We start from the raw sequence: 23,814 nt of genomic DNA, 5'->3' as shown, positions 1-23,814 counted from the left end.
GGTCCCCCCACACTGAGGCGTTGACGGCAGAGGGTCTGGGGGCGCTGAGCGGGTTCCCCTGCCTGGCTCCCCCTCTACCAACCCCGAATCCTCCCCCCCACGTGACACAGGAACCCCAATGAACCCCGGATCCCCCCACTCCCCCAGGGTGCACTGGGCCTGCCCCCTCCAGGCCCCCAGGCCGGGCTCCCCCCCCAATAAAGACACGAGGTGGCTGGGAAGAGGCCCTGGGCCAGGTTTAATGGGCGGGCACCCCCGGGGGGGGCCCTAGGGCGGGCAGCAGAAGAAACGGGCATCATTGAGGGCCGTGTTGTCCCCCCGCTGGCCCCCCGGCTCCTCCACCCGGGTCTGGAGGCCGCAGACGGAGCCGGAGAGGCAGGGGCGGCTCCAGGGCCCCTCCTGGTCCCCGGCGTCCCCAGCGTCACCGGCCAGCAGCTCCCCGTCGGAGCAGGCCACGCGCAGGCCGGTGGCGGCCACGTCGTCCCCGGCGTCCTGCCGCGGCTGCACCCCCAGCGAGATGGCGCGAAGGTAGCCCCAGGGGCAGTACCGGGCACCCTGCCACCTGCCCCACCTGAGCCAGGGTAGGAGAGGAGGGGTTAGATCCATCTGTCCATCCGTCCCTCCACCCATCTACCCACCCGTCCGTCCACCCGTCCATCCGTCCATCCACCCCTCCACCCGTCCGTCCATCCATCTATCCACCCACCTACCCACCCGTCCATCCATCCCTCCACCCATCCGTCCACCCACCTACCCACCTGTCCATCCATCCGTCCATCTATCCACCCACCTACCCACCTGTCCATCCATCCGTCCATCTATCCACCCACCTACCCACCTGTGCATCCATCCGTCCGTCCATCTATCCACCCACCTACCCACCCGTCCATCCGTCCCTCCACCCATCCGTCCATCCACCTACCCACCTGTCCATCCATCCGTCCACCCGTCCGTCCATCCACCCACTCGTCTGCCCATCTATCCTCCCACCTACCCACCCACCCGTCCATCCATCCATCCATCCGTCCACCCGTCCCTCCACCCACCTACCCACCTGTCCATCTGTCCATCCTCCCATCCGTCTGTCCATACCTCCACCCGCCCCTCCACCTACCCATCTACTCACCCACCTACCCACCCATCCATCCATCCCTCCACCCGTTCACCCATCCGTCCATCTACCCACCCACCTACCCACCCGTCCATCTGTCCTTCCACCCGTCCGTCCATCCATCCGTCCCTCCACCCCTCCGCCCGTCCACCCATCTGTCCATCCCTCCACTCATCCGCTCATCTATCCACCCACCTACCCACCTGTCCACCCACCTGCCCACCCATCCGTCCATCCCTCCCTCCACCCATCCGTCCATCCCTCCCTCCACCTGTCCACCCGTCCGTCCACCTATCTACCCACCGCTCTACCCAACTAACCCTCCATCCCTCCATCCACCCACCCCCACTACCCACCCAGTCCTCTACCCCCTCACCCCCATCTGTCTATACATCCCTCCCCCATCCACCCATCCCGTCCTCCCCCCACGCCCCCATGTCCGTCCCCACACCCCCATCTGTTCCTCCCTCCCTCTCCAGATGGGGGTTTCCTGGGGGGGGCGGGGCTCAGACAGGGCCCAGCCCTTGGAGCTGACACAAGGTGGGCTGGGCCCATGGCTGCCGTGAGGGACCCAGGCGTCCGGTACTCACGCTCCCACGCTGGACTGGACGGTGGCACCGTTGGAGCAGTGCAAACGGATCCCATTCAACCCCGTGTCATCCTCCCCTGGCGCGTCACCCTGGTAGGGGTGCACCTGGGGGGGCAGAGACGGGGTGAGGTGGGGGGGGCTGAGGGTCAGAGAGAGAGCAGGGAGAGGGTGCTGCGGGGGAGGAGGAAAATGGGGGGAGGAGATAAGGGGGCTCTTCGGGGCAGGGGAAAAGGGGCAGGGGGAAGGGGATGTAAAGGGGGCTGTTGGGGGGCAGGGGGATAAGGGGGCTCTTGGGGGCAGGGGGAAAAGGGGAAGAGAGGGAAGGGGATATAAAGGGGGGATGTATAAGTGGGGAAGGGGAAAGGGGGCAGAGGGGGGAAAGGGGATATAAAGGGGGTGAATAAGTGGGGAGGGGGGAAGGGGCAGGAGGGAAGGGGTGTAAAGTGGGGTGTATAAGTAGGGAAGGGGAAAAGGGGCAGAGGGGGAAAGGGGTGTAAAGGGGGGTGTATAAGTGGGGAGGGGGAAGGGGATATAAAGGGGGTGTAAAATGGGGAGAGGGAAAAGGGGCAGAGGGGGAAGTGATATAAAGGGGTGTGTATAAGTAGGGAAGGGGAAAAGGGGCAGAGGGGGGAAGGGGTGTAAAGGGGGGTGTATAAGTGGGGAGGGGGAAGGGGATATAAAGGGGGGTGTAAAAATGGGGAGGGGGGAAGGGGCAGAGGGGGAAGGGATATAAAGGGGGGTGTATAAGTGGGGAGGGGGAAGGGGCAGAGGGGGGAAGGGATATAAAGGGGGGTGTATAAGTGGGGAGGGGGGAAGGGGCAGAGGGGGGAAGGGATATAAAGGAGGGTGTATAAGTGGGGAGGGAGAAAAAGGGGCAGAGGTGGGCAGGGATATAAAGGGGCGTGTATAAGTGGGGAGGAGGGGAAAAGGGGCAGAGGGGGGAAGGGATATAAAGGGGGGTGTATAAGTGGGGAGGGGAAAAAAGGGGCAGGGGGAAGGGGTGTAAAGGGGGGTGTATAAGTGGGGAGGGGGGAAAGGGGCAGAAGGGGGAAGGGGTGTAAAGGGGGTGTATAAGTGGGGAAGGGGAAAAGGGGCAGAGGGGGGAAGGGGTGTAAAGGGGGTGTATAAGTGGGGAGGGGGAAAGGGGTGTAAAGGGGGGTATATAAGTAGGGAAGAGGAAAAGGGGCAGGGGGCAGGGATATAAAGGGGGTGCATAAGTGGGGAGGGAAAAAGGGGCAGGGGGGAAGGGGATATAAACGTGAGTGTATAAGTGGGGAGGGGGGAAAAGGGGCAGAGGGGGAAGGGATATAAAGGGGGGTGTATAAGTGGGGAGGGGGAAAAGGGGCAGAGGGGGAAGGGGTGTAAAGGGGTGTGTATAAGTGGGGAGGGGAAAAGGGGCAGAGGGGGCAGGGATATAAACGGAGGTGTATACGTGGGGAGGGGGGGAAAGGGGCAGAGGGGGAAGGGGTATAAAGGGGGGTGTATAAGTGGGGAGGGGGGAAAGGGGCAGAGGGGGCAGGGATATAAAGGGGGGTGTATAAGTGGGGAGGGGGAAAAGGGGCAGAGGGGGGCAGGGATATAAAGGGGGGTGTATAAGTGGGGAGGGGGGAAAAGGGGCAGAGGGGGAAGGGATATAAAGGGGGTGTATAAGTGGGGAGGGGGAAAAGGGGCAGAGGGGGGAAGGGGATATAAAGGGGGGTGTATAAGTGGGGAGAGGGTCTGCTACCTTCAAGGCGAAGCCGTTGGCATAGCTGCCCTCGGGGCACATCTCCACAGGCCCCCACGCCCCCCACGGGGCCCCGTTGGGCACCACGATGACCTGGTTGTAGGGCCGGGAGGGGGGCGCCTTGGCTTGGCCCCCCAGCACGGCCCCCGGGGCCAGCAGCAGGCAGAGCAGGACGCCAAGCTGCATCGCGGCCGGACTCGGGGTCTGCGGCCTGGGCCCCGAGGGGGCATTTGTACCCGGCTTGTCCCTGGGCCGACGCCAACGCAAATGGGGCCTTATCTCCCCGGGGCGGGGTCACCGTGACCCGGGCTGGCCTGTCCCCCCCGCCCCCTTTGCACTACGGACCCGGTGTCCCCACTGCCCCTCACTCCCGACCCGCAGCCCCCTGCCAGCCCAGCCCTGCCCCCCCCAGCTCTGCCGGTGCCCCTCACTCCCAACCCACAGCCCCTGCTAGCCCAGCCCTGCCCCCCCCAGCTCTGCCGGTGCCCCTCACTCCCAACCCACAGCCCCTGCCAGCCCAGCCCTGCCCCCCCCCAGCTCTGCCGGTGCCCCTCACTCCCAACCCACAGCCCCTGCTAACCCAGCCCTGCCCCCCCCAGCTCTGCCGGTGCCCCTCACTCCCGACCCACAGCCCCCTTCCTCAATGGTTGTAGACAAGCCTGTCGCTCTGATCGGGGGACGGGGTCTGATATGAACTGCGCCGGCTGTTGTTACAGTCCTGGAGGGCTGAGATGGGGCGATTGCCGGTTGAGGGACAGGGGGTAAAGGTGCCCACGTGAACCAGGTGCCCAGAGAGGAGACCTGTGTGGCTAACGGAGATGAACAGCTGGGATCTCCACTCGAAGGGGGGCTGAGGTGTGGGGGGGAAGTGGGGCGGTGAGGTGAATAAGGGTGGGGGGTATATAGGGAGAGAGGAGTGTGAATTGCCTTGGGGAAGTTGAAGGGCCGAGGGGCCCAGGGTGGGGAGTCGGGGTGCACAGTGTGGGGGGAGAGGGGCCTTGAGGGTGACACACAGCAACAGAGACGAGCGGGGGTGGGGGGGAGAGAGAGACATTTCGGCCTCCTTATCTCTGTTGATTCAGCGTTGCTCGTTTCCTGATAACGAGGCGCTCGCGATAAACAGGCCCCAGCCGCCAACCACTTCCCTGCCCCCCACACGCCTCCCCCGGCCAGCTCCCCCCGTCCCCGCCGAGCAGAGAGCAAAGCCCCGGCCAGGAGGAAACTACAGAGATGCAGCCAGGTGATAACTGGTGCATTAGCGCTGCTAAGACACAGCTGCCACCCACCCCCTCCCGGACCGGCAGCTCTCCCCCCCGTCTCCCCCCCAGGGCCGGGAATGCTCGGCTGGTTGGAAAAAGTCAGGAGCAGCCGCTAGTCCAAATGGCAGCCGCTCGGCCCGCCGAAGGCGGCTGTTCCGGGGCTCCGGGGTCGTCCCCCCGATTAACTGGTGCAAATGGTGCAGGACCTTTTCACGGTCGCCGTGAGCCCCACGGTGCTGCGTCTGTCCCCGTCCTGGGGGAGGGGCATGGGCCAAGCACGAGCCACTGGGCTCTGCCTGGGTGAAATCCTCCGGCGATGGGCTATGGGGCCCCTCTGGCTGGGGTCCCCAGGACCCCATGAGCCGCCCCGAATCGCGGGCGAGGAGGCTGCCGATCGGGTTAGCCTCAGCCCCGGCCCTTCTCCAGCGAGCCGCGGGGTGGGGATCCCAGGGTGCCCCCGGCACATGGCTGGCAAAGGGCCGCCGGAGAAGCCACTAGAGCAGTAGGGCATGTGGGTGCAGGGAGGGGATATTCAGGGCCCGGATCTGTCTGGGGGCTTTGCCTGGACTCTCCATTGTTGTGGAGAGGACAAAGGCAGCTTCCCACTCCCACTCCCCTCTGGATCGGCCCCATGGGCCCTGCCAGCCCGGTATCCTCCCTTCCCCCAGCTCAGACCCCCAGCCCCAGCCACCCGGTCTCCCCCTCCCCAGATCGGACCCAGACAGCAGTGGGCTGGGGTCCCGGGGGGGGGGGGTTACACACTCCCAGGCTGGTGGGGGGCGGGGAATTGGGTCTCTCTGATCACACCTGGGTCTCATCTTGCAAGCGTGATGGGTGCCAGGCAGTTTGAGGGGGGAGGGGGAGTCTGAGCATGTGAGGGTCCGTGTGATGGGTGGCTCTGTGTGTGTGAATCTGCTTCCACTAGTGTGTGCACGTGTGTCTGAATCTGCTTGCATGAGTCTGTGTTTGCACGAGTCTGTCAATCTGCTTGCACATGTATGTTTGCACCTGTGTGAATCTGCTTGCGCGAGTGTTTGCACAAATTTGAATGTGCTTCTGCGAGTGTGTTTGCACGAGTGTGAATCTGCTTGCACACGTGTGTGTTTGTACATGTTAATCTGCTTGCACAAGTGTGTGTGTTTGCACGTGTGTGTGTGAAGGGACTTTGTCTCTTTTACACACTGACAACCCTTGCCGACCCTGTCACCCCAATGCAGCTGTAGTCAATCGAACGGTGGGGGTGTAGCCGTCTGAGTGTGCGTCTGTGCCGTCCCTCTGCCCAGCTGTGATCTGCCTGTCAACAGCCTGGCCTGGTCCTGACACACCCAGGCTGGAGTGCAGGATGCCTGGGTCCTCTTCCCAGCTGACCCTGTGCCAATTCCAGCAGCGCGCCCTGCCTCAGTTTCCCCTTCCTGGGGCCCCACCCAGGACTGCATGGCCCAGAGGCCAGGGTGACGGATGTGGCAGAAACACCCAGAAAGAGGTGAGTCTGCGTGTGAAATGGGTCCACCCCGCTGCCGCCTCTGACGTCACCCCCCACCCCGTCCCCGGGGGGGTCAGGAAATGGGTCCACCCCATAGCGCCATCACAGAGGCAGAATCGCCCGGGGACCGTGGCGCCATGGAGCTTCCGATGGGGCTTTTCCTCCTCGTTCTCCACTTCGGGGGTGAGTCCGCTGCTGGGGGGGCACGCAGGCCAGGGGGGGAGCCCCAACCCGGGGAATCGGGGGTTGGAGATGAGACGCCCCAGGGACGGAGAGCACCTGAATGGGAGAAATGGAGTTGGGACCCCCAGCAGGGAAATGGGGATCCATAGATGGATGGGTGCATTATGGGGATGGATGGATGTGGGGGTGCATGGGGATGGATGGATGGATGGATGGGGGGACATAGGACTGGATGAATGGATGGCTAGCGGGGACACAGGGATGGACGGATGGATGGATGGACAGACGGACGGGGGTACATAGGGACAGATGTACGGATGGCTAGAGGGTACACATGGATGGATGGATGGGGGTACATAGGTCTGGATGGATGGACAGATGGACGGGGGTACATAGGGATGGATGGACGGATGGATGCATGGATGGATGGGGGGACATAGGGCTGGATAGATGGATGGACGGACAGATGGATGGGGGTACATAGGGACAGATGGACGGATGGCTGCAGGGGACACAGGGACGGATGGATGGGGGAACATAGGGCTGGATGGATGGACAGATGGATAGATGGATGGAGGGATATAGGGATGGATGGATGGATGGATGGATGGATGGATGGATGGACAGGGGTACATAGGGATGGATGGATGGGGGGATATAGGGCTGGATGGATGGATGGATGGATGGATGGATGGATGGATGGATGGATGGATGGATGGATGGATGGACGGGGGTACATAGGGACGGATGGACGGATGGATGGATGGATGGGGGGACATAGGGCTGGATGGATGGACAGATGGACGGATGGCTACAGGGGACACAGGGACGGATGGATGGGGGGACATAGGGCTAGATGGATGGAAAGATGGATGGGGGTACATAGGGACGGATGGACGGATGGATGGATGGGGGGACATAGGGCTGGATGGATGGATGGACGGACAGGGGTACATAGGGACGGATAGATGGGGGGATATAGGGCTGGATGGATGGATGGATGGATGGATGGATGGATGGATGGATGGCTAGAGGGGACACAGGGACGGATGGATGGGGGGACATAGGGCTGGATGGATGGGCAGATGGACAGGGGTACATAGGGACGGATGGACGGATAGATGGATGGGGGAACATAGGGCTGGATGGATGGATGGACGGACAAGGGTACATAGGGACGGATAGATGGGGGGATATAGGGCTGGATGGATGGATGGATGGATGGATGGATGGATGGCTAGAGGGGACACAGGGACGGATGGATGGGGGGACATAGGGCTGGATGGATGGACAGATGGACAGGGGTACATAGGGACGGATGGACGGATAGATGGATGGGGGGACATAGGGCTGGATGGATGGATGGACGGACAGGGGTACATAGGGATGGATAGATGGGGGGATATAGGGCTGGATGGATGGATGGATGGATGGCTAGAGGGGACACAGGGACGGATGGATGGGGGGATATAGGGCTGGCTGGATGGATGGACGGACGAATGGCTAGAGGGGACACAGGGACGGATGCTGGGTAACACAGTCGATATCTCCCCACCTCTGCCTGTGATCTGTGGAGGCGCTAGGGCTGCCGGGTCTTTGCCCCCCATGCCCCCCCGCGCGGTTGGCTGGACTCTAGTGGGGTTTGCGAGGGCGCTGGCTCAGCGGATGTAGGTTCACGGGGGGGCACGAAGCAGCAGGGGGGGATTAGGTGGCTGCGCAGTGAACTCGCTCGGCAGCCCGACCACGCGCCCCGTGGAACGGCTCCTCGGACCCCCACCAGGACTACGCTGGGGCAGAGCCGCTGCCAACGGCCCCGAAATAAACACCCAGCGGCCGGATCCCCAGCCACGTGAACTGGTGTCATGGCATTTCCCGCAGTCCTACCGGGGGCTGGGAGAGAACCCAGCAGTCCGGGTTCCCAGCCCCCCTGCTCTAACCACCAGCCCCCGCTCCCCTCCCGGAGCCGGGGAGAGAACCCAGGAGTCCTGGCTCCCATCCCCCCCTGCTCTAACCCACCAGCCCCTGCTCCCCTCCCAGAGCCAGGGAGAGAACTCAGGAGTCCTGGCTCCCAGCCCCCCCTGCTCTAACCCACCAGCCCCCCCCCCCCCCGCCCCAAGCCAGGGAGAGAACCCAGAAGTCCTGGCTCCCAACCTCCACTCCCCCACTCGTGTGTGGCTGTGTGCACCGGTGTCGGGGTCTGTGTGGGTGTGAGCTCCCCGCTCCCAGGGGCCCAGCCCAGCCCCTCACTCCTCTCCGCTCCCCGCAGGGGCCCTGGCGGGGCCGCCCCGGCTGACCCAGCCGTCCCCATCCCACGTGGTGGACGAGAAGATCCCGCGGCTCCGCTGCCTGATGTCGGGGAGCGACATCACCACCCACGTCCTGTCCTGGTACCACCAGCCCCCCGGGCAGGGCCCCGTCTTCCTGCTGAGCCACCGGGCCGGGGACAACAGGCCCACATACGGGGTCGGCGTCTCGGAGCGCTTCATCGCCAGCCTGGAGCGTGACACCAACGCCTTCAGCCTCACCATCGGCAACGTGAAACCCACTGACGCCGGCACCTACTTCTGCGCCGTCTGGTACGCCAACCAGTACCTCTTCGGAGAGGGCACCCGCCTCATCCTGGGAGGTGAGCCGCCAGGGACGGGGGGGATCCAGAACCGGCCCAGAGCATGACTAGAACCCAGCAGGGTGTTCTGGAGCAGGTTCTGGAGCGGCTCACACCAGGCTGGTGCCAGAGCTGGCCCAGAGCCGGCTGGGGCTGCAACCAAAAGAGAGAGACGGCGAACTGATCTAGAACCCAGCCCGAATCGATCTAGAACGTGCCCATAACCCTTCCAGATCAGAGCCGCGGAAATGTTCTGGAGCTGGCACGTGATTAGTGGGGACCGTGCCGGGGGAAATACTTGAAACTGATCTAGAACCCACAGCGGCTCGATCTAGAACCTGCCGTGACTCAATTTAGGATGTGCCCAGAACCTTTCTAGATTAGAGTCACGAAAATGTTCTGGAGCTGGCCCATTAGTTGGGTGGGTTAGTTGGATGCGTGCCTAGGAAAAGACCCGGGGCTGATCTAGAACCCCATCCCGAATCGATCTAGAGAACACGCTGAGCCATTCTGGGTCAGATCCACCAAATGGTTCCAGAGGGACCCGTGGGGGCAGACCTAGAACCCACAGGGCGGCGATCTCGATTGTGAGGCGAAGCATTCTGGGTCAGACCCCCAGAAACGTGCGGGAAGCCGAGCGAAGCCAATCGGCACCGCGTCCGGAACATGCAGAGAACCAAATCCAGAACCTTTCTCTGACCCAGTCGAGGACTGGTCCAGAACTCACCTGAATCCCATCTAGAAAGGACACCGAGCCGGCCCGGGAGACCCATCGACCCAGCCAAAGGCTGACACCGGGACCACCCCAGAACCCAATCTAGAACCCCCAGAAAACCAGTCCCTAAATGCCTAGAACAGAGACTGGACTGATCCGGTGCCCACCTCGATGTGATCTAGATCCAGGACCCACCTAGAACCGAGCCCCCTCTCCCCCACGATGCTGCCCCCTGACCTGACCCTCTCCCCTCTCCGGTTCCAGGTGATCCCCGGGAGAAGCGCCTGCCGCAGGTGGCCCTGCTGGGTCCAGCTCCGGCGGCTGGCCCGGCCTTCCTGTGCCTGGCCTGGGGGTTCTCCCCGGAGCCGGTCCGGGTGCGCTGGCAGGTGGACGGGCGGGAGCCAGGGCCCGGGGAGGTGTCCCCGCCGGCGGAGGACCGGGATGGGGCCGGGGCCGCCAGCCTGCTCAGCCTCCCGGCCCGGGCCTGGCTGGACAGCGCCCGCGTGACCTGCCGGGTGGAACACGAGACCCAGGCCCAGCAGAGCAGCGCCGAAGTGAAGGGAGCCAGGCGCCGAGGTGAGACCCCCCCCCCCCCAAACCTCCAACCTCTCCCTCTCCCCCCCCCCCCATGGTAACTCACCCCCGGATTTGTCTCTCCCCCCACACACAGGTTGCTCGGTATCCGCCGGAGACCCCGTCCCGCCGCCTGACCCTCTCGGCAACGGGACCGCGGGGAGCACCGCCCTCCAGAGCACCGGTACGGGACCCCCAACCCCACCCCTGGGCCCCCTTTGGGGTCACAGCCACGGCCCCCCCTAACTGTCCCCTCTCCCCCGCAGGGGCCCCGAGCCTGGGCCGGATCGTGCTGACGGCCTGGCGCTGCTACCTGGGGTCGCTGGCCGCCAGCTGCCTCTACGGCCTGGGGGTCTCCCTCCTCGTGGGGCTGCGAGGGCTGCAGGAACTCAGGCGTCCGGGGCCACCCCCACCCCCTCCGGGAGCCCGGAGGAGAGCTGGCGAGGAGCGTCGCTTTGAATGAGACTCCGCGTCCCGCTGGTCCCCCCCCAGTGTCCCCCTCCTGGGGACCGGGAATGCCCCCAAACTGGCCCCCCACAGTCCCCGCCCTGGACCTCCAGCCCCCACCCCGGCTGTCCCGTGCTGGCTGCAGTGGTGACCCCCTCAGCCCCTGCTAATCCTGCCCCCCCCCCCCGATCTCTGACACACACACACACACACACACACACACCCGCGTGCACGGAGCTTGGCTATTGGACAATAAAGCCTTAAACAACTCCTGTGAGACTGACTCTGTGCACTGGGGAACCTCACCCCCCCACTGCCCCCCCGCTGCCCCTGCTGTCCCCCACTGCCCCCCACTGCCCCCCTGCTGCCCCACCGCCGCTGAGTCTGTGCAACCAGGGACTCCTGGGTTCTCTCCCCGGCTCTGGGAGGGGAGTGGGGGCTGGTGGTTAGAGCAGGGGGAGCTGGGAGCCAGGACTCCTGGGTTCTCTCCCTGGCTCTGGGAGGGGAGTGGGGGCTGGTGGTTAGAGTGGGGGGGGCTGGGAGCCAGGACTCCTGGGTTCTCTCCCTGGCTCTGGGAGGGGAGTGGGGGCTGGTGGTTAGAGTGGGGGGGGCTGGGAGCCAGGACTCCTGGGTTCTCTCCCCAGCTCTGGGAGGGGAGTGGGGCGGGGGGTTAGAGCTGGGAGCCAGAACTCCTGGGTTCTCTCCCCGGCTCGGGGAGGGGAGGGGGGCTGGTGGGTTAGAGCAGGGGGGGCTGGGAGCCCCCAAACTCCAGCCTTCTTCTGCCCTCAGGTTCCCCCCCATTCCACTCTGTGGGGCAAAGTCCCTTCCGCTGTTAATTTTTAACCTGACCATCTCCCTGCCCCCCATCTGACCTCCAGCCACCCTGAGTTTGAACCATGGGGTGGGGGGGGGGGGAGCCACCCGCCCCCAGCGCAGCTTCTGCCAGGGAACAGGACATGGGGCATTTCCCCTGGGGGGGGGGAATGGGGGGGATGGGAGCCCCGCCCCAGATAACAGGCCCTTATCTGCGGTGAGTGGCTGGGCCGGGTGGGGGCAGGGGTCAGGGCCGTGGGGCTGGGCCGGGCACCGTGGGGCCGGGGTTTGCGGGGATGGGCCCTAAGCGTGTCCTGCTCCCCGCGGTGGCCTTCCTCAGCCTCCTCTTCCTCGCCGGCCTCTGGCTCCGTGAGTGACACCCCCCCCGCGTCCCCCACCCCTTCCCCCCACCAGCCGCCGGCCCTGCCAATGACCCCCCCCGGCCGATACGCACAGCCCCAGCCCCCCCCCCCCCACATGCCCCATACACCCCCCTGCCCCCTCCCTCACCCCCCTGACCTCTGGGCCCCATGGCACTCCCCACCACTTGCCTCCAGCTCCCTCACCCCCCCCCCAGCGACCCCCGCCTGGCACCCACGCCAGCGTCTGACTCTGGGAGTGAGCGGGACGGCCCCACAGACCTGCTCCCCCCCCGCCACCCCTCACACCGGGCCCCCCAGCTCCCCCCGGTCCCCCGCCCCCGCTGCATGCCGGGCTCTGTATGAATGCCTGGGTGGGGGGCGGATTGTGTCGGTCCGTGGGGGGGGGCTTTGCTCCGGCCTGCGTGAGCTGTCGCATGTACCAGGCGTGTTCTTAGCATGTCGCCTGCGTGTAGCCTGCCCGTGCCTAGACTACTGGCCGGACGCTTGTATGTTGTTAGCGTGTGCAAAGCCGGAGGCCGGCAGGGATGGTGCAAGTACCTCCCCGGGTGCATCATGCATGTCGTTAGCGTGTGCACCCCCCCCCCGTGCAAACCGGGGAGACCATTGGGAATGTGGGGGGGGGACGACTGTCCGCCTGTCCAAGTGTCTGAGCTCTGTCCTTCCCCCCCCGGCCCGGAACAGCAGAGGTGCAGCTCTCAGCCTGCGTTCGGGGCGGGCGGCCCTGTGGATGGCTCGGGGGCAGAGGGGAGACGGCCCCCCCTGAACGGGATGGGAAGGTGAGAACCCCCCTTGTGCTCCCCCCCAAACCCTGCCCCAAATCTGGCCCCCCTCCCATCCCTAACTCCTGCCCCCATCCCCACCCCAAAACCTCCCCAGCCCTCCCTTCCACCTGTCCCACTTCCTGATCCTGATTCCCCCCCCCCCCCCGCCGCCCCACAGAGAACCTGTCTGCTGTATCCCCTCTGCAGCCGCCCCTTCTCAGCTCCCGCCTGCCCCTTCCCAGGCATGGGACCCTCCCTCCGCCCCGGGCCCCCCGCTGCCCGGGCCAAGGCTTCCAGATCAGCCGTCTCCTGGCGGCCTTCAGGGGCTGCGTGACGCCGGAGGGAGAAATCCTGCTGCAAGATTATCTGGCCGGCTGGAAAGAACTGATCAAGTGAGTCCATCCCTGTGTAACCGGCCGCCCCGCCCCAGAGGTGGCCGCGTCTCAGCGCCGGGCGAGGGGTCCCCGTGTAACCGGCCGCCCTGCCCCAGAGGTGGCCGAGTCTCAGCGCTGGGCGAGGGGTCCATGGGTAACCGGCCGCCCCGCCCCAGAGGTGGGCGCGTCTCCGCGCCGGGCGAGGGGTCTATGGGTAACCGGCCGCCCCGCCCCAGAGGTGGGCGCGTCTCAGCACCGGGCGAGGGGGTCCATGGGTAACCGGCCGCCCCGCCCCAGAGGTGGGCGCGTCTCAGCGCCGGGCGAGGACTCAGCTGTCCCCTCTCTCTCTCTCCCCCCGCACCGCAGACTGATTGACGCTCTGGGGGCCGCGTTCGGGCTCCTGGCCCGGGAGACGCAGACGAAGATGGCGATCCTGGAGGGACACCGCTCGGGGCCGCACGCCCCTCACTACCGCACCCTGCAGGCCATGGTGGCCTTTGAGCTGCGGCGCGGCCGGGTGGGGCTCCGGGTGCTGCCCCCGGACCAGCCCCCCTCGGGGAGCCGGACCCTGCTGCGCCTCCACCGGGCCCTCAAGTGGCTGGAGCTGTTCCTGGGCAAGCTGGGCCGGAGTGGGGCGGAGGAAGACCCCTCCCAGCTGTGCGCCGAGGCCTACCAGGCGGCCCTGGCCCGGTACCATGGCTGGTGGGTGCGGCAGGCGGCCGGGCTGGCCTTCCTGGCCCTGCCCTCGCGCCGGGAGCTGTACGGGCTCGTCTGCGCCGAGGGGGAGAAGGAGGCCCGGGCTGTGCTCCTGGATGCCGTCGGCACCATCTCCAGGGTGTATAACATCACCCAGCAGCTCTACGCCACCCGCGGCCTCTTGGAGCTGCCCTGAGCGGCTGCCGGGGGGCACCGGAGAGGACAAGTTGGGGGGCACTGGGTCTGCTCAGCCTTAGGGCAGGGACTGGCTGGCTCAGGGGGGCAGGGAATGAGGCAGGGGCCTGTCCCATCTAGGGGGTGCCGGCTCCCAGCCGGCCCCAGGGCGGGGACTGGCTGGCTCAGGGGGGCAGGGAATGGGGCAGGGGCCTGTCCCCTCTAGGGCAGGGCGTTGGGCGCGGTTGTGAACCAGGGCCAAGTAAAGAGACGCCCCGAGCTCGACGTGGTCGCCGGAGTCTTTTGTCGCAAGACGTGTTTTGCCGCCCGGCTGGGCTGGTCTCTGGGCCTCTTCGAGGGGAGGATCCCGTAGGGGTTGCACCCCCCCGGTAATGTGGGACAGCCCCGCCAGGACCAGCGCCTGGCCCCTGCCGGGGGTGCATGGGGTGGGTCTCAGTGCGGCCGTGTGACCCCTGTGGGCAGCTCCCCTCCGGGCGCGGGGCGCAGCGTGGGCAGGGTAAGGGTGGTGCGGGCCGTAGGGCAGGGGTTTGAGACACACAGGGTGGGGCTGGGGGTGGGGCCATGGGGCAGGGGGTGGGGGGGAACACAGGGTGGTGGCGGAGTTGTGGGGCAGGGGTGGGGGGACACACAGGGCGGGGGGCGGGGCCATGGGACAGGGGTGTGGGGGACACAGGGCTGGCGGGGGTCGGCCGGGGCTGGCCGGACGCTAGGGAGGTGGGTGGTGACATCACACGTGATGTGATGATGTCACACCCAGCCCTGCTGACATCACAGCCCCAGGCCGTGATATCACGGCCACGCCAGGCACAGGGGATGATGTCACCCTGCTCCCTGGTGACATCACTGTGATATAACATACGGGAGGTGATGCCATCATGTCACGTGGAGAGGTGCTTGGTGACGTCAGAGATTCGAGCGATGACGTCAGAGCGATTGGCGACGGTGCGCCGGGCTCGCGCGGTGGCCACTCTGCCGTAAAGCGGACCCGGCGGGCGTCGCAAAGGGGTATTGGACCCAGTGCCGTAAAGCAAGGCCAGAGCACGTCCCAATAGGGATGGCGGCCGCGCCGCCGTAAAGCGACATCGACTTGTGTGTCGTAAAGCCACTGTCCGCTGTAGAGCGAAGGGCCAGGGGTCGAAAGGGCGAGCGCGGAATCCGCCACACCGCCGTAAAGCGCGACGCGGGCGGCTGCCGTAAAACGGCCACCCGCGAGGGCTGAGCGTTGCCGTAAAGCGTCGCCGTCCCGTCCCCCCCGCGCGCACAGAAAGCGCCTTCTCACCTAGCCGTCAAGCGAGGGCGGGGGGCCGAACGGGGTGTCGCAAAAACGCCTCGCTATCCCGCAGCGCGCGGCGGCCGGGTTTTGCGACAGTGTCGCGCGGTGCCGGGGGACGGATGGCGACGGCAACGGCGCTGGCGGTGTCCGGGGTCCGGGTCGGGCCCGCGGGGGGGTCCCCGGACTGGGCGGGGCGGCCCCTGAGCACCGGGGTGAGCGGGGGGGGCCCGGGGGAGGGGCCGTGGGGTCCCGGGGTGGGGGGGTTCGGAGGGGGAGGGGCCCGGCGGGGATTCCGGGGGGGTCCCAGGGGGGCGGGGTGGGGGGGGGCGGCCCCGGGGGGGTCCCAGGGGGGGAGGGGGGATTCCCGGGGGGGGGCGGCCCCGGGGGGGGTCCCAGGGGGGCGGGGTGGGGGGATTCCGGGGGGGGCGGCCCCGGGGGGGTCCCAGGGGGGAGGGGTGGGGGGATTCCGGGGGGGGGAGCGGCCCCGGGGGGGGTCCCAGGGGGGAGGGGTGGGGGGATTCCGGGGGGGGCGGCCCCGGGGGGGTCCCAGGGGGGATTCCGGGGGGGGGAGCGGCCCCGGGGGGGTCCAGGGGGGAGGGGTGGGGGGATTCCGGGGGGGGAGCGGCCCCGGGGGGGTCCCAGGGGGGCGGGGTGGGGGGATTCCGGGGGGGGCGGCCCCGGGGGGGTCCCAGGGGGGCGGGGGGTGGGGGGATTCGGGGGGGGGCGGCCCCGGGGGGGTCCCAGGGGAGAGGGGTGGGGGGATCGGGGGGGGGCGGCCCGGGGGGGGTCCCAGGGGGGGAGGGGTGGGGGGATTCCGGGGGGGAGCGGCCCCGGGGGGGTCCCAGGGGGGAGGGGTGGGGGGATTCCGGGGGGGGCGGCCCCGGGGGGGTCCCAGGGGGGAGGGGGGATTCCGGGGGGGGGCGGCCCGGGGGGGGTCCCAGGGGGGCGGGGTGGGGGGGATTCCGGGGGGGGGCGGCCCCGGGGGGGTCCCAGGGGGGAGGGGTGGGGGGATTCCGGGGGGGGGGAGCGGCCCCGGGGGGGTCCCAGGGGGAGGGGTGGGGGGATTCCGGGGGGGGAGCGGCCCGGGGGGGTCCCAGGGGGGCGGGGTGGGGGATTCCGGGGGGGGCGGCCCCGGGGGGTCCCAGGGGAGAGGGGTGGGGGGATTCCGGGGGGGGGCGGCCCCGGGGGGGTCCCAGGGGGGAGGGGGTGGGGGGATTCCGGGGGGGAGCGGCCCCGGGGGGGTCCCAGGGGGGAGGGGTGGGGGGATTCCGGGGGGGGAGCGGCCCCGGGGGGGTCCCAGGGGGGCGGGGGGTGGGGGGGATTCGGGGGGGGGAACGGCCCCGGGGGGGTCCCAGGGGGGAGGGGTGGGGGGATTCCGGGGGGGGGGGAGCGGCCCCGGGGGGGTCCCAGGGGGGAGGGGTGGGGGGATTCCGGGGGGGGAGCGGCCCGGGGGGGTCCAAGGCCCCCCGCGCTGTCGGACTCACCCCCCACCTCCCCCCCCCCAGACAACCATCATCGCGGTGGAGTTCGAAGGGGGGGTCGTGATCGGCGCCGACTCGCGGACAACCACGGGGTGAGCGGGGGGGGCGCGGGGCGGGGACTTGGGGGGGGGCGGCGCGGGAGGGGTTGGGGGGGCGCAGGGCGGCTGGGGGTTGGGGGTGGCGGGGTTGGGGGGGCGCGGGGCGGGTGGGGTTTGGGGGGGTGGGGGTTTTGGGGCTGAGCGGGCGGTTTGGGCTGAGCGGGGGGGTTGGGGGGGCGCGGGGCGGGTGGGGTTTGGGGTGGGGGGGGGGGCGGGGGGTTTTGGGGCTGAGCGGGGGGGGTTGGGGGGCGCGGGGCGGGGTGGGGTTTGGGGTGGGTGGGGGGGGTTGGGGTGAGCTGGGGTGTTGGGCTGAGCGGGGGGGCGCGGGGGGGGCGGGGGTTTTGGGGCTGAGCGGGGGGGGTTGGGGGGGCACGGGGGCGGGCTGGGGCTTGGGAGGGTGGGGGGGTTGGGGTGAGCTGGGGTGTTGGGGGTGAGCGGGGGGGTTTGGGGGGGGTGGGGGGTGTTGGGGTGAGCGGGCGGGGTTGGGGGGCGTGAGGGGGTGGGGGTGTTGGGGTGAGCGGGGGTTTGGGGGGGTGAGCGGGGGTTTGGGGGGTGTTGGGGTGAGCGGGGGTTTTGGGGCTGAGCGGGGGGGTTGGGGGCGCGGGGCGGCTGGGGTTTGGGGGGGGATGGGGGTGTTGGGGTGAGTGGGCGGGGTTGGGGGGGGGGCGTGAGGGGGGTGGGGGGGTTGGGGGGTGAGCGGGGGTTTTGGGGCTGAGCGGGCGGTTTGGGCTGAGCGGGGAGGGTTGGGGGGCACGGGGCGGGGGTTGGGGTGAGTGGGGGGGCGTGGGGGTGCATGCTGGTCCCCGGGGGCCCCCCCTGTGGATGGGTTTGCGTCGGTCCTCGTGCCCGGACCAGCCCCCGGCTGTCACAAGGGGGGCTTGGCGGGGGAAATGTGCCTGTGCCGCTGTGTTATTGTAGGGTCTCCCGGGTGCCCCGGGTTGTTATTCTAGGGCCGGCGGGTGAGGGGCGGGCGAGCTCCCATCCGCGGCTGTATCTCCCTGTCCGGAGGGCAGGGGGGCTGTGTTATGGTAGGGTCTCTGGGGGGGCTATGTTTGGGTAGGGTCTCCGGGGGCGGGGCTCAGGGGAGGCTGATGATCCGGCTCCACCCCCTGCAGCTCCTACGTGGCTAATCGAGTGACGGACAAACTGGACGCCCATCCACGAGCGCATCTTCTGCTGCCGCTCCGGCTCCGCCGCCGACACCCAGGCCATCGCCGACGCCGTGGCCTATCAGCTGGGCTTCCACAGGTACCGCCCCCTGTGCCCATAGCCCCGCCCCCGGGCCCATAGCCCCGCCCCCTGGGCCGCTGGACCTGTTCTGCGCCCCCCAGGCCCATCGCCGACCCTGTGACCTATCAGCTGGGCTTCCACAGGTACCGGCCCCGCACCCCTGGTTTCCTGGCCCCATTCCCCACCCCCCCTGAGCCAGCCAGTCCCCACCCTGGGGCCGGGTGGGAGCCGGCGCCCCCTAGAGGGGACAGGCCCCTGCCCCATTCCCCGCCCCCCGAGCCAGCCAGTCCCCGCCCTGGGGCCGGGTGGGAGCCAGCGCCCCCCAGAGGGGACAGGCCCCCTGCCCCATTCCCCGCCCCCCTGAGCCAGCCAGTCCCTGTCCTGGGGCCGGGTGGGAGCCGCCGCCCCCTAGAGGGGACAGGCCCCAGCCCCATTCCCTGCCCCCCTGAGCCAGCCAGTCCCCGCCGGGGCCGGGTGGGAGCGGGACGGCCCCTGACCCCGCTTCCCTGCCCCACAGCATCGAGCTGGATGAGCCGCCCCTGGTGCACACGGCCGCCAGCCTCTTCAAGGAGATGTGTTACCGCTACCGCGAGGACCTCATTGGCCGGCATCATCGTCGCCGGCTGGGACAGGCGCAAGGGGGGGCAGGTGAGCGGGATACAGGGGCAAAGCCACTGGGGGCGCTGCAGAGCCAGGGCTGGCCCCGGTGCCCCATAGTGCTTCCCTTCCACATCCTTCAATCTCTGCCCCCATAGTGTGACCCTGAGACACGGGGTCCTTCAGTCCCTGTCCCTGTCCAGCGTCTGACACAGCCGCCTTGCCCCAGAGGTGGCCACAGCTCAGCGCCGGGCAAGGGATCCCCGTGTCACCAGCCGCCCCGCCCCAGAGGTGGCTGCATCTCAGCGCGGGGCGAGGAGTCCCCGGGTAACCTGCCGCCCCGCCCCAGAGGTGGGCGCATCTCAGCGCCAGGCGAGGGGTCCCCCGTGTCACCAGCCGCCCCGCCCCAGAGGTGGCTGCATCTCAGCGCCGGGCGAGGGGTCCCCGGGTAACCGGCCGCCCCGCCCCAGAGGTGGGCGCGTCTCAGTGCCGGCCGTGCTCTCTGGGCTCTCTGCCCCAGGTGTTCTCGGTGCCCATGGGCGGGATGATGGTTCGCCAGCCCTTCTCGGTGGGCGGCTCGGGCAGCTCCTACATCTACGGCTTCGTCGACGCCTCCTACAAGCCGGGCATGAGCCAGGAGGAGTGTCTGAGCTTCACGGCCAACGGTAACGTCCTGCCCCCCCGGCTCCCCCGCCCCCCCGGCGCTGCTGGGCGGCCTCCCCTGGTGGGGGGATGGGACCCAGGAGTCCGGGCCGCGCCCCTCCCCCCTGACGACGCTCTCCTCTCCCCTTGCAGCGCTGGCGCTGGCCATGGAGCGGGACGGCTCCAGCGGCGGGTGATCCGGCTGGCCGCCATCACGGAGCAGGGCGTGGAGCGCCAGGTCGTCCTGGGCAACCAGCTGCCGCGGTTCTCCTCCGCCTGAGGGGGGCCCCCACCCCGACACCCCCCCGCGCGACGGACGGATTAAACTATCAGAACTCACACCCGGCCTCTGTCGTTCCAGCAGGACTCCTGGGTTCCCTCCCCGGCTCTGGGAGGGGAGTCGGGTCTGGTGGTTAGAGCAGGGGGGGCTGGGAGCCAGGATTCCTGGGTTCTCTCCCCGGCTCTGGGAGGGGAGTGGGGGCTGGTGGGTTAGAGCGGGGGGCGGGGAGCCAGGACTCCTGGGTTCTCTCCCCGGCTCCGGGAGGGGGAGTGGGGGGCTGGTGGATCAGAGCAGGGGGGCTGAGAGCCAGGACTCCTGGGTTCTCTCCCCGGCTCTGGGAGGGAGTGGGGGGCTGGTGGGTTAGAGCAGGGGGGGCTGGGAGCCCGGACTCCTGGTTTCTCTCCCTGGCTCTGGGAGGGGAGTGGGGGCTGGGGGGCTGGAGCCAGGACTCCTGGGTTCCTCTGGGGCAGGCCGTTCCCTGTAGCTGTGGGGCAGGGCTACCGGCTGGGGGGCTGAGGGGGGGGGAACTGGGGGCTGCCCTGCTGGTTCCCCTGCGGCACTGGGCTGAGCAAACAGGGGCTGGGCCGGGGGGTGGGGGTGGGGTTGGCCCTGCCGGGTGTAACGCAGGGAGCTGCTGCTGGTGCCGGCGTCACCCTTATCGCCCCCGGCTCCGTGTGCGGGCGGGGCCGGGCGCTGTTCCCAGCGGGGGGGGGGGGGGGGGGGGCACAGCTGGGGACGGACGGACCCGTATTCTTTCCCCCCCGCCCCCAGTCAGACACCAAACCCCACTGAGTTCTCAACCCTCCTTTATGGAAATGCTGCTGCAATCCCCCCCCCCCTCCCCACTCGCGACACCCCCGGCAGGAGCCACCCCACAACTCCCCCCCCCAGAGTCCAGCCCTATAGCACCCCCAGGCGAGCGTCCTCGGTGGGGGGTGGAGGAATCCCACGCGCCAACTCGGTGGGGTCCAGGCAGGCTGGTGCTGGGGGTCGCAGCCCCCGTCAGTCGGTGGAGGCAATGCCGTGGGAAGCTGGCGGGCGCCATGGGGCGGCCCCCTGTCAGCCTGCGGTGACAATGCCGTGGGGGGCTGGCGGACGCCATAGGGCGGGCCTCGTCAGCCGGTGGAGTCGATGCCATGGGGGGCTGGCAGGGGCCGTGGGGTGGCCCCCTGGTGGGGGCGAGGCCGTGGGGGGCTGGCGGGCGCCGTGGGGCGGCCCCCTGTCAGCCGGTGGAGTCGATGGCCGCGGTGGCGGAGTCCAGCTGGTGGCGAAGGAGACTCGGGCCTTCCCGCTGAAGAAGGCCCCGTCCGGCTCGCTGCTGGTGGAGGGCGTGGGGCGGGCGTGGGGACCGGGGACCCCTCCGTGGGGCGGGCGCGGGCAGCTGGGGGGCAAAGAAGGGGGGAGTGTGAGCTGAGAACAGGATCCCTGGGGGGCTCAGGGAATGGGGCCTGAATGGGAAAGGGGGTGCAGGGGGTGGGGGATCAGGCAAGATGGGGGGGCTCTGGGGAGGGGAATTAGGAGAGCATGTGGGGGCAGGGCAGATCTGTTGGGGGGCGCCCATGGAGGGGAACAGGGGCGGATCTGGGGGGTTGTAGGGGTGGACAGGGAGGGGGGCAGGGAGGAGGAGGTGGGGGGCAGAGTATATCTTTTGGGGGGCACCCATGCAGGGAATGGGGGGTGGATCTGGGGGGTAGGAGGGATGTAGGGGTGGACAGAGGGGAATGGGGGGCAGGGAGGTGGGGGTAGGAGGGATCTGGGGGTGCTCTCACCTGGGGGGCTGGGGCCCCCTTTCCTGCGGCGTTTCCTGCGCCCGGCCCAGGAGAAGCAGCGCAGGAGCCTCACCCCATCCTGCCGGGGGCCTGTGGGGCAGAGCAGGGGGTCAGGCAGGGTCCTGATGGGGGGCCCAGGGTCTCAGCCCCCATGTCAGTGGGGTGGGAGCTGACACCCTCTCCCCGGCCGCCTGGCCCAATAACAGACAGGCTGGGAGCCCAGAGCATCCCCTAGTCAGTGGGGCACAGACCCACTGCACCCCCTAGACCTCCCCCCCCCCCAGCACCAGGATCCCCCATTTTCCCCCCTTCCCGGGATCTTTGCCCAGATCCCCCCCACCCCCCGCTGCACCCCTCTTCCCTGAGGTTGCCCTACACCCTGTGCTGCACCCCCCAGGACCCTGCACCCCCCAGGACCCAGCCCCCCTGTGCCCCCCAAACCTCCCTGTCCTCCCCTCCCCCAACGACCTGGGCATCCCCCCTGCTCTGGGCCCCCAGCCCCCCCTTACCTGGAGGTCTCGGGATGGGAGGGTCCCCTCCGGCCCCCCCTGCTCTCGGCTATGGGGCTGCCCCAGCGCGAGGTGTCCCGCGGCCCGGCTCCCCCCTCACTGCAGCTGGCTCTGGGGCGTGTCTGCCGGGCACGGACTGGGACTGGCTGGGACCCGCGCCCCCCCCCTTGGCAAATACCGCCCCGTCCAGCCCCGCCCCACCCCACCAGGGGCCAGCCCCACCGGGACGGGTGGGAGTGAGGGGCACCGGCTGGGCTGGGTGGGGGGCAGGGCTGGGTTAGCAGGGGCTGCGGGTCGGGAGTGAGGGGCACCAGCAGAGCTGGGAGGGGGCAGGGCTGCGGGTCGGGAGTGAGGGGCACCGGCAGGGTTGGGGGGGCTGTGGGTCAGGAGTGAGGGGCCCGGGCAGGGCTGCGGGTCGGGAGTGAGGGGCACCGGCAGGGCTGGGGGGGCTGTGGGTCGGGAGTGAGGGGCACCGGCAGGGCTGGGGGGGGCAGGGGCTGCGGGTCGGGAGTGAGGGGCACCGGCAGGGCTGGGGGGGGAGGCAGGGCTGCGGGTCGGGAGTGAGGGGCACCGGCAGGGCTGGGGGGGGGGCAGGGCTGCGGGTCGGGAGTGAGGGGCACCGGCAGGGCTGGGGGGGCTGTGGGTCGGGAGTGAGGGGCACCGGCAGGGCTGGGGGGGGCAGGGCTGCGGGTCGGGAGTGAGGGGCACCGGCAGGGCTGGGGGGGCTGTGGGTCGGGAGTGAGGGGCACCGGCAGGGCTGGGGGGGGCAGGGCTGCGGGTCGGGAGTGAGGGGCACCGGCAGGGCGGGGGGGGGGGGGCAGGGCTGCGGGTCGGGAGTGAGGGGCACCAGTAGCTGCCGGGATCTAGCCCCATGGCCCCCACAACTGGGGCTGGGCCGTGGGGTGCCCAGGGCAGCACAGGAGGGTTTGTTATTGTAGGGTCTCCCTGGAGCCCCGTCCCGAGGGGGGGTCCCAGAGCCGGTCCCTGCTCCCCCGGTGGGGACCCCGCGGGCCGCCCCCTCCCGTCTATGGGGCAGGGGTGTGTCTGCCTGGCAGGGGGAGGAGGCCGGGCTGGGCTGTCCCGGGACACGCTCCAAGCTCCCCCCACAACTTCCCCTTCCCGGCCCAGCGCCGCGGGACCCACCCAGCCGCGCACCCCCAGGCCGTGGGGCCGGGCGGGGAGACCCCTGGGTAAGTGTCGGGGTTTCCCGCAAGGTGGGGGGAGATCCTAGACCCCCTCCTCGTGCCCCCCCCCGGGACGCCCCTCGCCCTGGGGGTTGCTGCTGTTGCTGCCGGTCCCTCCCCGGGGGGGGGGGGGTGTAGACCTGGTCCCCGCCCCATAACCAGGGGAGGGTCCAGCTAGTTCTTTGGGGGGGGGGGGGGGTCCCGTTCTCCTCTCCCCGTTACCCAGAGCAACCTCACCCAGGGGCGGAGCTCAGCCCCCTGCTCCTCCCACGCGACGGGACCCTCCCCAGATGCAGCCACATGAGGGGGGGGCTGCGGGGACACAGCCGCTCTTTGCCCACCCCCCGTCCACCAGACACCCCCCCCCCCGCCACTCTCGCTCCCCCACGTGACTCGGAACTGACTCAAAATCTCTGTTTGCTAATTACAACCGCGGGCTGGGAGGGGCAGGGCTGGGCTAGCGGGGGCTGTGGGTCGGGAGTGAGGGGCACCGGCAGAGCTGGGGGGGGGCAGGGCTGCGGGTCGGGAGTGAGGGGCACCGGCAGAGCTGGGGGGGGGGGCAGGGCCGGGCTAGCAGGGGCTGCGGGTCGGGAGTGTGGGGCACCGGCAGAGCTGGGGGGGGGCAGGGCTGCGGGTCGGGAGTGAGGGGCACCGGCAGAGCTGGGGGGGGCTGCGGGTCGGGAGTGAGGGGCACCGGCAGAGCTGGGGGGGGGGGCAGGGCCGGGCTAGCAGGGGCTGCGGGTCAGGAGTGTGGGGCACCGGCAGAGCTGGGGGGGGCTGGGCTGGGCTAGCGGGGGCTGCGGGTCGGGAGTGAGGGGCACCGGCAGAGCTGGGGGGG

General features: G+C 69.3%; 4 protein-coding genes across 4 annotated transcripts; 3 read left to right on the top strand and 1 right to left on the bottom strand.

Moving 5' to 3' along the window:
• Positions 1 to 267: 267 nt before the first annotated feature.
• Positions 268 to 3,612, bottom strand: LOC135889430 (vitelline membrane outer layer protein 1-like). Its single transcript, XM_065417301.1, has 3 exons — positions 3,427 to 3,612; positions 1,702 to 1,805; positions 268 to 571 (listed from the first exon to the last, which is right to left on the bottom strand). Exons 1-3 carry the CDS (start codon positions 3,610 to 3,612, stop codon positions 268 to 270), a joined length of 594 nt encoding a protein of 197 aa, XP_065273373.1.
• Positions 703 to 1,430, top strand: LOC135889283 (uncharacterized; the record flags this gene model as incomplete). The annotated part of the gene is given in 3 exon segments (XM_065417125.1): positions 703 to 754; positions 863 to 1,234; positions 1,237 to 1,430. Coding segments are annotated over 3 exon segments (618 nt in total), but the record flags the coding sequence as incomplete, so codon positions are not given.
• An 8,188-nt stretch (positions 3,613 to 11,800) lies between the features above and the next one.
• GLTPD2 (glycolipid transfer protein domain containing 2) lies at positions 11,801 to 13,914 on the top strand. The gene is made up of 4 exons (XM_065416915.1): positions 11,801 to 11,873; positions 12,569 to 12,663; positions 12,856 to 13,040; positions 13,389 to 13,914. Exons 1-4 carry the CDS (start codon positions 11,801 to 11,803, stop codon positions 13,912 to 13,914), a joined length of 879 nt encoding a protein of 292 aa, XP_065272987.1.
• Positions 13,915 to 15,305: 1,391 nt separating this feature from the next.
• Positions 15,306 to 19,564, top strand: PSMB6 (proteasome 20S subunit beta 6). The gene is given in 9 exon segments (XM_065416906.1): positions 15,306 to 15,398; positions 16,692 to 16,759; positions 17,881 to 17,914; positions 17,916 to 18,013; positions 18,513 to 18,594; positions 18,596 to 18,643; positions 19,113 to 19,257; positions 19,388 to 19,426; positions 19,429 to 19,564. Coding segments are annotated over 9 exon segments (693 nt in total). The 3' UTR covers positions 19,515 to 19,564.
• Positions 19,565 to 23,814: the final 4,250 nt, after the last annotated feature.

The sequence above is a fragment of the Emys orbicularis genome, chromosome 15, assembly GCF_028017835.1.
Source record: "Emys orbicularis isolate rEmyOrb1 chromosome 15, rEmyOrb1.hap1, whole genome shotgun sequence".
NCBI lineage: Eukaryota > Metazoa > Chordata > Testudines > Emydidae > Emys > Emys orbicularis.
Note: the sequence above shows the minus strand (reverse complement) of the source record. Positions and strands in the feature narration are given on the sequence as shown.

Bases quoted from the DNA above. Each gene is read 5' to 3' on its own strand.
- LOC135889430 (XM_065417301.1), bottom strand. From the start codon at position 3,612: ATGCAGCTTGGCGTCCTGCTCTGCCTGCTGCTGGCCCCGGGGGCCGTG. The intron at 1,806-3,426 runs GTAGCAGACCCT...CTGCCCCCCCAG, and splicing joins CCAACGGCTTCGCCTTGAAG to GTGCACCCCTACCAGGGTGA. The intron at 572-1,701 runs GTGAGTACCGGA...ACCCTGGCTCAG, and splicing joins GTCCAGTCCAGCGTGGGAGC to GTGGGGCAGGTGGCAGGGTG.
- GLTPD2 (XM_065416915.1), top strand. From the start codon at position 11,801: ATGGGCCCTAAGCGTGTCCTGCTCCCCGCGGTGGCCTTCCTCAGCCTC. The intron at 11,874-12,568 runs GTGAGTGACACC...GGCCCGGAACAG, and splicing joins CCTCGCCGGCCTCTGGCTCC to CAGAGGTGCAGCTCTCAGCC. The intron at 13,041-13,388 runs GTGAGTCCATCC...CCCGCACCGCAG, and splicing joins GGCTGGAAAGAACTGATCAA to ACTGATTGACGCTCTGGGGG.